Source organism: Talpa occidentalis, unplaced genomic scaffold (genome assembly GCF_014898055.3).
Source record: "Talpa occidentalis isolate TD23 unplaced genomic scaffold, MPIMG_talOcc4v2.1, whole genome shotgun sequence".
In the NCBI taxonomy this organism is placed as follows: domain Eukaryota; kingdom Metazoa; phylum Chordata; class Mammalia; order Eulipotyphla; family Talpidae; genus Talpa; species Talpa occidentalis.
Window position 1 is genome coordinate 38,143,747 of NW_026555331.1, and position 14,630 is coordinate 38,158,376.

At 37.2% G+C, this 14,630-nt stretch overlaps 1 protein-coding gene across 1 annotated transcript in view; it reads right to left on the bottom strand.

Moving 5' to 3' along the window:
- The window catches only part of NECAB1 (N-terminal EF-hand calcium binding protein 1), a 265,090-nt gene that overhangs the window by 65,688 nt on the left and 184,772 nt on the right, over positions 1-14,630 (bottom strand). Inside the window, exon 7 of the mRNA XM_054691909.1 lies at positions 3,020-3,045. Coding sequence (XP_054547884.1) covers positions 3,020-3,045 — 26 coding nt within the window. The remainder of the gene's footprint in view (positions 1-3,019; positions 3,046-14,630) is intronic.

Below are 14,630 nucleotides of genomic sequence, written 5' to 3' on the forward strand. Positions count from 1 at the left end.
TTTTCCCAAACCTGGATTTAGCTGCTGAAAACTTCTGCTAATGGGCAGAATGAGGTGCACCCAGGACTCCCAAACCTACGTGCTCTGATACATCAAGACAAAACATACTCTAGTGCATAAGACCTTTAATGGAAAAGAATATTAATTAGTGTTCAACAGAGAAGAGAAAGAAGATAGTGGGGTAATGTGCAGCCAAACAAGGGTTGGCCCAAAGCAGGGCCACTAAGGCCTGAAAGCCTGACAGAGTCTAAGGCACCTCCTGGGGGGGACCCATAGGAAAGGGGCAGAAGGGGCCAGGCAAATCTGGAAGGAAAAGAACAAAATCAAAATCCAAGTCAAGATAAAGGCTGCCACTGTCAGCCTCCCCTTGGGTTGCTCACCCTGGTCTTTGCCTCTCTCAAGTATCTCCTTCCATGTCCCCTAAGTCCTTAGTACAAGTCCGAGCAAGTGCAGTTTTTTCTTCACATGCCATTCTGCTCTCTGTGCCTCCTCCAAGTCTTCTTGATCTCCTGCTTTGTCTCGCTGCTCAGCTCTATCCTTCCTTGAGGGGAGCAGGGAACATGGCACCTCCCCTTTCTATGGATATGACACTGCTACACTTCCCCTTGTGGCCCTTCTGGAGTAATTAGCAAATCAGGAATACCTGACAGTTCCTGTCACTGGGACAGCATTTCAGCTCCTGTGTGACTCCCCTTTTTAGGGGTTTTGGCCTTGGCTTTCTGAACCTTGTCACTAGCATTAGCTTTCTTGGCTTCTTTTTAGTAGCTGAAGGTACTCAGCTTTTGCACCCTCCATTTTACAAGATGGGAAAGAGAACCACAGCCCCAGTGTCTGATCTATAAGCTATATCATACCTTTAAATGACTATAGGTAGCAACGTAGCAAATGTCTATAGAAGAACACTAAATATATAAAAGCCCTTATGGAATGTTTGCTGTCTCATGAACCATACCTACCCTAGGCAAAGGCAAGTGGCAAAGCAAAATTATCTGGATGATTTGAAGAGATAACTTTGACTTCACACATGTAGACATTTGAGGCAAATAGGTCTACCACCTTTATTAAATGATGAAGACAATCATCTCATTTACTACTTCATCTCTTACTAGCAGGGACTAACAACAGAAAAGATTGGGCCACAACTTTATAATGATCATTATTCACCAGGAAAACTGGTGGTCATGGTCCACTTGGACCTTTGGACCATTTGGCACAGGTAATGCTCCTATGTAAATGGATGATAGTCTGATAATGATATCAGGATTTCCCCATTATTCTCGGTTAATGTTTCATACTAACAAAAGCGTGGCCTGCTTTGGTACCCAAGTACTTTACCACTATATAAGCTGATCTTGCTATTCTCTTGGAGTTTCTCACTGAGCAGTAGATGAAACTGCAGGGACAGGAAGCATCGCCTTTTATAGCTATTGGAAAATGGCTGAAAGCTTATGTTTGATAATTATCACATTAATTTTGTGTTTGAAATTCTGTATTTTGCTATTTTGTCCTGGCATGACACCTCTTGGTGTTGCTCTACCATTTTGATGAAATGGAAAATAACCACTCAAATGTTATAGTCTTTTGTAGGATTTTAGTAAACTTTCAATGTCTAGCAATTATAAACTTTTCAGGAAGTACCTCTGGTTTCAATTAGAAGTTTCAAAGAAGCTTATCTCTAACCAAATTATTTTAGGTAGCCTAGACAGTAAGATCAAACTTGGACAAAGGTATTTGCTTATACATTTATCTTGAAACATAAAACTTATCACCTTCCAGTTTTCAAAGAAATATTGCTGTTTCAATTTGAATAGACTTACAATGCTCCATAATATTTTCAAAACAAAGAACCTTAAAAATATCTGCCTTTCCACATTCCTAGACTTTTACTTTTGTTTTCAAATACAAAGATGAAGAAAAACAGTTTGCTGTATCAGGAATCTGTAAAGATTTTTCTTGTAGTAATTCCCTTATCTTGCAAGTGACATTTAAAATTCCAGAATGGTTTAGGCAGGTATAAGACAAACTTGTTTTACATTCAAGGGAGCAACTTTGCGAAAACAAAAAGTGACTGCACAATATATTTAAGATAATGAAGTTGCACAAAACACCAATTTAGAAATATATTCAAACTAGTGGAGAATTTGTAGTTGCAAAATTAACTGTACCAACTATAATAGCAGTTTTCTTCCCAGGAGGAAATTAATAAGGCCCAACTCTTTTTGCAATGAAATACATGCTTGAGCAGGACTCGAAGATAAATCCCTTGAGATCTCAGTTACCTTTTACTTTATTCTAGAACTAATTTATGAAATTAATTTCAGGGTATATAGAAATATATGACAGTGCTCTTTTTGAGTTTAAAGTAAGTAGCAGGTTTGATTGCTCCTAAAGAAACTTACTGGTTCAGTCCCTATGGAAAACACTTTTTTAAAATAGTAAAATTATATCTACCATATTATTCAGAGATTCCACTCTTTAGTACTTACCCAAAGAATGCAAAAACACTATTTTGAAGGGTATATGCACTCTTACGTTCGTTGCAACATTATTTACAAATTTCAAGTTATGGGAACAACCTAAGTGCCCAATGACAGTTTAGTGGATAAACAAGCTGTGGTATATATATACTACAGAATATTATTCTATGATAAAGAGATGGATTCTCACCATTGTTGACAACAAAATAGAAATGGAGGGGATTATGCTAAGTGAAATAAGTCAGGAGGAGAAAGATAAGTGCCAGATGATTTCACTACTATGTGGAATGTAAAGAACAAAGTAAAGGACAGAAAAACTCATACAAAACAAACCCCAGAAATATGAATGCACAATTCAGATACAGGGGTCAGGGGGACTAATGGTCTATGGTGGATTATGGGTTCTTTAGTGTGGGTATGGCAATATGCATCTGAAGATGTATGAACTTATTCTCCTAATACATGTACAATGTTGCAAACCAATGTTATCTCAGTAAAAAAATTTACAGCAAGAATAAAAAGACCATAAAAAAGGAACTTACCACATAGCTCTTCTGTGTCAAGATTGCTGAAAAGATGGGAAAAAAAGTATTATTTTTGTAATTTTTTAACTTATTAAATAATTATGCTTACATACATATTATATCACTAGAGGGTATGTAGTTATGATAATTCTTTTATAAGCGCTACATTGTTTAATTACTAATAATGATTATGTCAGCTTCTGTCTCTGGATTCTTGGGATTTGTGTTTCCTGTAGTATCATACTGAGAGAATGTTGCATAAGGGGAAGAATGTTGGCTCTGGAGTCAGACTGATGGCGTTCATATCCTGCTTCTACCATTCACCACCTGTGTATCCCATAGTACTTTGTCTCAGTACCTCATCACCAAGATACAGATAATTTCTATTTCACAGGAATGACATAGCATTCAAATGAGTATATACATATAAAGCAATTACAATAACTGTGACACAAACACAATAAACTTAGCTATCATGATTCATTAAAACTTGGTTAAACTATTTCTTCAATAATCTATATTCAAGCTTTGAGGTAATTTGATTCAATGTTTATTTCAACTGATTTCAAACATGTAACAAAGAATGATGTGGATTGAAACTGTACATGTGTACAATAAATACCCATTAATCTCATAAAGATAAATGCCACATGAAGAGTTAGTTGACAAGAGTAATGCCTGGACAAATGAAGGCATGGTCCAGGGATGCAAGAGTGTTTCAATTCCAAGCAGTAAGTAGAACTTAATGCATTATGAAGTACAAAGGCTATGTTAACAAAAATTAATGGCCTCTAATAAAATTCAGTCATTCCTTATTTTAAAAATTTTAAATGAGATTGGAATGGAAGCCACTTAGAGATGAAGACTCCTAAAAATTAACTGCATCCATCAGTTAACTGAACATCTTTGACTTTGTACAGTTGTCACACATCAAACTTCAATGCAAGTAAACTTACTAATTTAGTTCTCCTTTAAGTACCAGTCAGGGCTGGTAGAACAACGGTGTAAGAATTCTCAATACACACTTTTTACCAGCTCAATCACTAACTGTGATAGAATTTTAAAATCAAGGTTTTATTCTAAGACACTGAATATTTGATCATGGATAAATGTATCTCCTTATTTATTTTTTAAAGATTTATTTATGCATACAAGAACTAGGGTATAGGCCAGAGGTATGAGGAGTGAAAGGATTCACTAGAGACAGATTGGGGAACAGAACACACAGATTGACTGAAATACACTGCTGAGGGGAGCAGCGGGCATGTCCGGAGAGGTCTGCTGCACTATGTGGGTAGCTCCCTGGCCCGGGATCAAACTCGTGCTGCAATGGCTGTGGATAGCTTCATAGGTAGCTTCTTAACCCCTTGTGCAATCAGGGAGGCCCCCTATATCTCCATATTTAAGCAAACCTTTTTGAAAATTAACAGTTGTCATCAGATAGCTTTTGTAATCTTCTTTTGTAGTTTTGGTGAAAGTTCCTTCATTTATTCACCCTACAAACACTCATTTCTTCATGCCAGACACTGCTCTATCTGCCATGATATAAGATAGCAGGGTGTTAACAGATACTGAGGTGACATCCCAGATCAATAATCTCTAGTAGCTCAATTTAGAGGCAGAGTCAAACAGAAAATAACTAAAATGCAATAAAATAGTTGCTATGGGGGTGGTAATTAACTTGCAAAAGACATCAGAGGGTAAACTTTTGAGGAGTAAATGTCAAAGGTTAAATAGCAGTAGAAAAGGCAGACAAAGGAATAACATTCTAGTTAGAACACTATTCACAATAAAAATTGAAGTGTGAATATGTTACTAAATTTCAGGAATTAATTGTTCCTTTAGCTGAAACAACTTCATTACTGAAGAAATGGGAGTAATAATGAAAAACCTTATGTGACATTGTAAGAAACTTCTATTTTGTCTAGGAATGGTAGACAGGGGTAAGGGGAAGAAAAGGATAGATATGAAGGATTTTGAGGTAGGACCAACAAAACTTGGAAATTTACCAGAAGTAGATAGCTCACACACTTAATAGAACCACTTCAAACATTTTGTATAAGACATGCCATTTCCTAATAGTGTTTTCATAGAACTTTAGACTTGCAAAGGACATTCAGGTTATTTTGTATTAGTTTTCTTCATAATGGTTTCAGTTTCATAATAAGGCTTATTCTGAATTTCAAGAAACAGCCCCAATCCATTACATAAAATGGCTTTATTTGTAATATAGCATAAAGCATAGTAGTGCATAATAATTTGCATGACTTTAGCTGTTGTGTTTCTTAATAGAAGACTATGTTATAGCCTTTGTTGCCTCCAGCGGTCCTCTGTTGAGCTGTTTCTGTACTGTGCTGTTTGTAGTGGGCAGTGAAACACTGTCCTTTTTACAGTGGGCTTCCATGGGTGAACTGATTACTTACTGCGATGTATTTCTATTCTGTAGTTAGCAGAGACTTTCACAGGAATATTAAGCCATTGGTAAGGTTAGAACAGATCTGACAGCATGTGATGCTTTCCTGTTTTTCATATTTATAGCCAGAACCCTTACACTCTTAGCTATGTCATCACATTGCAAAAATAAAGTTCGAAAAGAATGAATGTTAGTTATACTACAAGTCCTTATTGAAGCAGAACCAGGGGGTGTTACAGTTAGAATGTGTCTCAGCTAGATGCCAGAGTGGTAAAGAGCAAAGATAATCATGCAACCTGATTGACAATTTTGAAAAAAAGAAAATAAATGTTCATTAGATGAATAACTAAACAAATAGTATTACACTGTACAATTATTAAAAGGTATCCAAAGGTTGTCAATAGCCAGGGGAAGGCTTATGTTTAAAAGTTATGTAAAACTATCAAGTTTTACTATCAAGATATAAAATGGCCTATATAGAATGAGTGAAAAACACATACACTAAGGACTTGGGGAAAAAACAAAGATCCATGTCAGTATTGGGCCACATTGCTCCTGGATGCTAGGCTTTTGGGTGGGTTTAATTTTTTTTTTTTTATAGTTTTCCAAATCTTTATTTCATTCATAATGGGAAAAATAGTTTGGGATTAAAAGTAGAAGAAATCAGGAAAAGTAAGAAATACTAAAGATAAAAGGTAGGGCTCATAGTTATTCTGTTCATATGGTTTGGCTTATGGTATGCCTACCTCATATAAAATACATTAATTTTTCAGTTTGGGCCTGCCACTCATTTTAGAAAAAGAGCACTATTCAGACATACCTAGTATAACAATGACAAAATATAGTCAATTTGCCGGCACTAATTTTCAGCCCTGAGGGGAGATGAAATTGTTTTGACTCTTCTCTTCCCTGTGGGTCACTCCAATTCTAATGAAGTAAACTGCTGTTTAGGAGGAGAGAAGATCTGCATTGTGCAGGCTGATTTCTACTTGGGAATTCAGAATCTTCCCATTACTGCTTTTAACATGCTAGTTCTCAATTCTAGAGTACAATCTCAAAACAATTTTTATATTCAGGGCTAATATTCAGTTATTTGAGATATTTTCCTATAGTGTTAGCTGAATTTACTGTAATTTATAAGAAAAATTGGACTGTTACTGAAAAACCACCAGCCCGTACCTCCATACTTCTCCCAATTATATTAATGATTACTTTTGTCTCTAATTTCTTTTTAAAATTAAGATTTCTTACACTATGGATCTTAGCAAGAATCTTTGAATTCTGAGATCCGAGATCTAGCTCACATTTTACTGAACTTCCTTAACTATCTCCTACTAATCTGAACATTACTACTGCCAGGAAAACAGAATTTTTTTTTTTTTTTAAGTTGGCAAAGCAGTCTGCTAAACACTATTAAATTCCTTTGTAGCCTGAAGGAGTTAATTCTGGCTTACAAAGATACTTACTTCTAGACATATTTGAGCCAAGGAGAAATGACTCAATATACTTAGTTACTTCCTGATAGAAGCATTGTAGTGATGCCCACATTGGTTTATTGGCAGATTAACAGACTGGCCAAGTAACAAATAGGCTCTGCTATCATTGTGTTCTTCATTCTAGAAAGTAACATTATGCTTTCCCAATTCAGGAAGGAGAATCTGCAAAGAGTATGTTTCCATTACCTAGGTAAACGTGTTATTTCTGACACATCAAACATTATTAATGAAAATCAGCAGAAGTAACATATTGGGAGATTAGAATGATGAAATACTTGACCTTGCAAATATTTTGGATGGTATTTAACTCCATGAACTCTATTTCTAATTGGTCACACAAGTGTATGGTTAACTGTGGAGGAACAGAGAAGACTGTGGGAAAGGCTATCACCTAAAACTGGATGTGAGTGATTAGATGCTGCAAATACAAACCAAACTCAGGTGAGCAATCTGAGTTAGAATGTAACCTAGAGGGCTGTAATAATCTAAGTCGCCCAAGGGACCTCAGGAACAGAGTTTACTCAAATATCACAGCAAGCAGGAGCCAGTTAGTCATTCAAGTCCTGCTCCCATAGCCAAACATTAGGACCAGGCATGAATATAGATCCTTGCTTGTAGAAGAAAAGGAATACAATATGGGCTATTGAACAGGGCCTGAATCAAGAGAACCAGAACTAGAAGAGATTTTTCTCATTTTGCTATTTTTTTCCCAGTGTTATTAGGGTATGATTGACATTTAGGTGGTACAATGTGGCTTTATTTACATTGTTTGATGTGGTTTTTAAAATATGTATAATGTGAGGGTTTAATTCATGTATATATTGTCAAATTACCACAAATTAAGGCATATATCACCTTACATAATGACCACTTTTTTGTAAACATTGGTTCTTATAATCAAGACAACTCACTAAGGATAATCTGAGAAGACTATGTTTTCATATCTTCAGGGCAAACGTAAGCAAGTCCAGGCAATCAACATAGTATGACATGATGTTGTGACACTGAGTGAACACCGGTAAGAACTCTGTCAATCACTGTTGAAGACCACAAATGTTTCCAGAACAGAGTGATTGGAGACTATAATCATAGGACAAATGTTCCTAAGTGGAGATGAGGGCCACAGAAACCTGTATTAGGCAGCATTTGGCACTTAATTGGTTTGAAGGATGGACTATAGAGTATATAATGAGACTCACAAGCTCTGCGATTTAGTCGTATCAGTAGGAGGAGAATAAGGCGGTCCCAAAAGCTGAGACTCTCCCTACCATTGGGGTCAGATAAGGTCAATCATCACATATAAACAAATTGACTCATGTGAGAGACAAAATGAATTTTGTAAGCTATACCTTATTTTTACTCAAGCTAAGTTAATCATTTATTCATCTAAGACATATTAAAAACTTACTATGTGAATTATAGTGGTTTGATTTATATCTGCAAAAACATTTACTCAAGTCCTAAATCCAATACCTAATTTCATCTGGCAACTAGGTCTTTAATGATGTAATCTAGTTAAATGAGGTCATACTGGGTTAAATTTGATCCTAATACAATGACTTACTGCTTCTTTATACCAGTGAGAGGAATACTGAATACAATACACATGAGAGAAGGTGGCCATGTGAAAAATCGAGTCAGGGATTTGAGTTATTCTGCCATAACTCAAAGAATACCAAGGCTTGCTGACAAACACCAGAAGCTGGAAGAAACAAGGAAGGATATTCCCCTGGAGCCTTTGGATAAGCATGGCCTAGCTAACACTTTAATGTTGGACTTCTAGCTTCCAGAACCCTGAAAGAATAAATTCCTATGGTTTGAGCTACCCATTTGTGGTACTTTGTCAGGACAGCACGAGAAAACTAATGCTTGCATATTACTCTATGCATTATGAGGTTAAAAATTACTCATACACAAAATTCCACCATTTTGGTCTGTGTCATTTCAGTATCTTTGGAATATTCAGCTGATGAGTTGGTTCAAAAGTTGGAAGTTACTATTTCACACTGTAAATTTTTAGGAATTAAAAAAAATTGAAAGGTTATTGTACCCTACAAAGTTAAGTATGGAGAAAAGTTGAAATTGTCAATTCATAGTCAAATAGCAACAATTTGCACAGAGTACTAGGCATATGCCAGATAGCATTGAGATGTTTACTGGTATGTCACAGCTAGTTCTTACAACAATTCTTACGATTTCTATCTCACAACCACCATTATACAAAGTGGGAGACTAGACCTGAAGTGAGGTTAACTTCTCCAGGGTCAACATATGCAGTAAGCGGAGGGGCCAGATTTCAAACCCAGGTATGTTTAACTTGAGAAGTGCTTTTAGAACAACTACATTTAAGAATCTTGGACTTGATTTGGGGTCACCAGTACATGGTGATAATGAAAATCATAGTAATAACAAATCTACACAAAATATAGTGACCATAAGAACCATGGAAGAATCTTTATTTGAACTCTAAGCCAAAGCAGCATATCTTTCAAAATGTAAGGATAGGCATTTTTCCAATTCACTTTTCCTCCAATAAACTCTTTATCACCCAAGTGCAAGGGAATTAAATTCATTCAATGTATATACAAGTCCTAGAGAGTACAACTATTGTAAGGCAAAGACCTGATTGTTTCTCCTAGAGACTGCTACCACTCATTCATGGCCCCAGTGAGAGAACAATAGTATTTATAATTGCATCTTATAAAAGAATAAAATATCTGCAAGTCAATTTAACCAAGGATGTGAAAGGTCTGTACTGGAAATTAAAAGACCCTGATGAAAAATACTGAAGGCAAAAATAAATGGAAAAACATTTCATGATCATGGATAGGAAGAATATTGTTAAAATGTCAATTTTAACAAATTACTCAAAACAACCTACAGATTCAATCCAATCTCTATGAAGTTCAGTCCCTCCCTATCAGTGGCAGTTTTTACAGAAATGAAACAAAGAATCATAAAATCTGTTTGGAACCACAAAAGACTACACATAGCCAAAGCAATCCTGAAAAAGAAAAAAGCTGAAGGAATAAGTCCATGATTTTAAACTGTATCACAAAGCCACAGTAATCAAATAGCATGGTACTGGCACAAAAAACAGACAGATCAATGAAACAGAAATAAAGCCACATATATATTTTAAATTTATGACAGGAGTCAAGAATATGACAGGAAAAGGACAATCCCTTCAATAAATGGTATTGGGAAGACTGAATAGCCACTTTCAAAACAGTAAGCCCCCATTTTATACATATTCATATAATATATACCATGCGATTATAGTTAATACTATCATTAACAATACTATTGTATATATTTGAAAGCTGCTGAGAGTGAATCTTAAAAGTTCTCATCACAATTGCAAGGTGATTAAATGTGAGGCTTATTGTGGTTTATATATAATATATACTTACATTAAATCACTGTTATGCACCTTGGACTAATACATGCTTGTAAGGCAGGATGGCCACAGAGCAGGATCTCTATGATCCGAGCAGACAGGTGAAGGAGGAGAGTCCTGGAGCCCTTGTGGCTTTTCAGGCTTTTATTGCGATTTACCAGGTACATAGCAGGCAGGGGTGCTGGGAGCTGGTAGACCTCCCAGCCCCCAGCAAGTCTTCACTCTGGGCTCTCTGGTTCTCTCTGCTTCTCTGCTCCTACCCGTTCTCGTGGTTCTGCTTCTCTGCTCTCGCGTTTGTTCTGCTGGCATACCTGTGACACTGCCCTTAAAAAGCACAGTCTCAGCCCAGGTGAATCCCATCTACATATGCCCACGCCCTATTCCAGGTGCCCGCCATCAGGCATGCATTCAGGACCGCAAGGATCCATCATCTATCCTAATGGCGGGAGGGCAGAAAAACCTGATACTTTTTACCTTACCCTACAATGCTATATGTCAAATATATCTCCATAAAACTAGAAAAAATAAGCTATAAGCTATGGTGATGAAAAAACCCAGTTGAGGAAGAGCAACTGGGAAAAAACCTAAATAAGATGGCTAGAGGACAGCCAAGAGACTTCTGTCTCAGAAGGAGGAAATAATTCCAAGATTTCACTATACTAAAGAAAAGACAGTATGAAGAGGAACCATCACAAATCACATTGGCAACCTTTGAGGCAGTTTTGGCCCTTTCCTGAAATTGGGAGCCCGGGCAGTACAGGCAGACATGACCATGACTATTTGGAGAAATGAGGCATGAAAGCAAGAAATCGGGCAGGACAAAAGAGACATGGGAGGTTAGTTCAAATGAAGGGAGAAAGTTGAGCTAACTTTCTCCTAGAGGCTGAGAGAAAGAGGGGAAAATAGGTGAAGAGACACCAAGGAGGAATCTGAATGAAGCACAGGTGTACCTTGAAAGGGATGGGGCTGGGAGGAGACATTTACTTCTGAGTCTAAAATTAAAAAAAAAGCAGAAATCTAATTGGTTCATACCTATGCCTGATTTCTAGTTTAGAGTTTTCTAAATGTGGCCTGAGCAACTCAACCACCTGGGAAATTTTTAAAATACAGATTTTTGGGCCAAACTCTTAGACACTATGGCTTAGCTAAGCAATCTTTTCTAGAACAAGACATCAAGGTGAATTTAGTAACCAACCTCTCCCTTTCAGTACTTCAACACTATCATATAAAGTTAAAGTACTATTCAGCAATCAAAAAAGATAAACTCATACCATTTGCAGCAATATAGATGGAACTGAAAGGGATTATGCTAAGTGAAATAAATCAGAAGGAAAAAAAATATCAGATGATTTCACTTACAGGAGGGATATAGGGGTCAGAAAAAAAAAAAGACAAAACTAGCAGACAAACTATAAATCTGAGACACACAGCAGGGGAGTGAGGAGCACAAGGGACTATGGTGATGGTTCATGGGTGATTTGGTGAGGGGAATTTTATGGGGATTACAGAGATTACCTGAGGGGAGAAATCAAACATTATACAACAATGAACGATGTAAAATAATACTATAATATAAAAGAAAAAAGTTAAAGTATTTATTAGAAATATAACAATCTGCAACAAAGATCTGCTGCAAAGTGGAAGCCTGCAGTTATTCCAACTATATACTCCATGTTAACAGCATAAGCTCGATAATTATATACATAACAACATCCTGTTACTTAGTGTTGTTTGACTCTTCAGAGGACATTCAGTAGGCAGCAAGAACCAGCTTATACAAAAAGGCCCATCTCCAGATGAAAATAGAACATCTGACCTTGCTCAAGTCTAAGTCAATAACAATGTCTAATGGAGAAACCTGCCTTTAGGGAAAATTCTCCCGAGTCATGTTAATATCTCACTGCATCTTTTCTTCAGAGCTTATTAAGTTTATAGTTTCAACTATCAGTTGCTGATACCCTTACTCCTTTCATCACGAATCTTGCCTCCCTATGCAAATGCCAGTCCAGTTTCTGCAACCAACATAGGGTTTTTCTACTGGCTTTTTCTACTGTAAACTATTTATACCAGCATTTCTCCACTCTTTAGTGTAAGTTAGAAACACCTGGAGAGCTTGTTAAACTCCCAAGATTCCACATTACTGGGAAACACTCATGAATTTGCATTTCTCTCAAGCTTCCAGGTGCTGCTGCTAGTTCTAGAACCCAATTTGAATAGCACTGATTGGTACCTCAACAGGGTCACCTGAGCTCAGATTCTTCCTTGGGGTCCAAGTAAGATTGAGGATTCTACAACCCCAAAATCATAAACTGCAAGCACCATCTGTCAGCCTGCATCCCCACCCCGCCTCAGTCACACAAACTTGCTCACAACACCTGAGAGAAATCATCTCTAATTACTTTAGCTATTTGTGAACAGACTCCGGAGCCTAACATCTGAAGATTGAAACATGATTTCAAGTGTCACTTTTCTCCATGGCTCTGTCTGAGCAGATTTCTGGGCACAAATCATGTTGAAAACTGTATCTCAAATGTGATGTCAGGTATAAAGTTGTGCATGGGGCCAGTAGAATGAATATTTTTTACAGATTCTTTTATGATGTTATTTTTATATTCAGAAAAGAAAAACCCAGTCTGACTTTAGAGTTGTTATCAATAATATGGGAAAAAGGGTGGAGAATAAAAAATCACCAAACACTGTTTTCATGAGAAGGTGCTGAATAACCGCCAAAGCATAAAATAACTGACAAGCTGCTCCTGTGGCTTAATATTATACTCAACTATTAGAGGATTTTGAACTGTCTTCCAGAAATAAAACACTATCCCATGCTGATATCCTTAGAGGACAATAAAATAAAACTCTCCACTTCTTTCAATGTTTTCTCATTGTGTTTTCTTTGCAGCTCAACATCTGGCCCCATCCTTCATCAGAATTTTACATAAGATTCATCTTTATAATGCAATGGACATCACTTGCTTGTGCTCCTGCTCACCTCTTCTTCCATTCTCTGTAACTTCACCCCTGATCTCTGGCCAATTTCCCTCAGCTGTGTGTTTCTGTTGATCATAGTACCCCATTTCCACCCTACCAAATCCAAACCACGGTACCACAGGCATATGCGCTGTGATGATGCCCCCATCAAGCACCCTGTGTAAGTGGGTGTTTCAGACTCCTCTGAGACAGCTTGAATGAGAAAGAATGATACCCTAAGTCCCTCAAATCCCTATATAAACTGCACCTCAAGTGTCTCCAGTTATGCAAGTCATTTTCACTCTTTGCTCTGGCTAGTTTGAGTTGGTTTCTGGGACACATGGACAAAGAAGACTGATATAGAGAATTTCTAACCAATGAGTGTACTTGTTTTCTACCGCAAGACAAGTAACCTTCCCTTTGCATGTGATACAAGTGATAAAAAAAATTCATGTCTTTTGCTCTGCTCAGCTGTGTCTTTTGCAGAGTAGCTTTTTTTTTTTTTTTAAGATCTACTTATCTATGCATACAAGAACTTGGGTACAGGCCAGAGATGCAGAGTATGAGAGGATTCACCAGAGAGCGGGGAACAGAACAGGCAGACCTACTGAAATACACTGCTGAGGGGAGCAGCGGGCGAGGCAGGAGAGGTCTGCTGCACCATGTGGGTCTCTCCCTGGCAGCCCGGGGATCGAACTCATGCTGCAGAGGCTGTGGATTGCCTCATAGTGATGTGCTTAACCCCTTGCGCCACCAGGGAGGTCCTGTTGCCATGTAGTTTTAAACCCTCTTTTCCTTCCCTTTTTTTCTTTCACCGGATAGTTGGCTCTTATCTAGCTCCTCTTCCCTGGGAAGTCTTCCAGGAGCCTCACAAGCATTCTGCAGAGCAGTGCTTCTCATACTCTTGTGGGGAAGGATGGCATTTTTAAATTACCAATTTCTGTCAGACTGATATTTTTGTAAAAAATATATATATAAAAATGAATTACTAGATAATGTATTGGATGTGTAGCAATATCAAATTGCTGTAAAAGTTTTTAAGTTGCACAGGGGTAGGAGGGAGAAGGGAGTAGGATCAAAATAAGGGTGGTGGGAATTGTATGGAGACTATAGCCAAGATGAAAATGCATACATTGTGCAAAAATAAATAATGTAAAAAATATATAAAATTAAAAAATTAAAAATAATAAAATTTCAAAAAAAAGTTTCTAAGTTGTGTTTCTGCTTATCTCTGTGTGGACAAGCAGCCATCTGTGGGCCAGTGGCCTCTACTTTGAGGAGCTGCGATGGTGTAGACTGTTTTAATGCTTCCATTTTAGATTTCAGAATGTATTTCAAAAAAAATGTTTT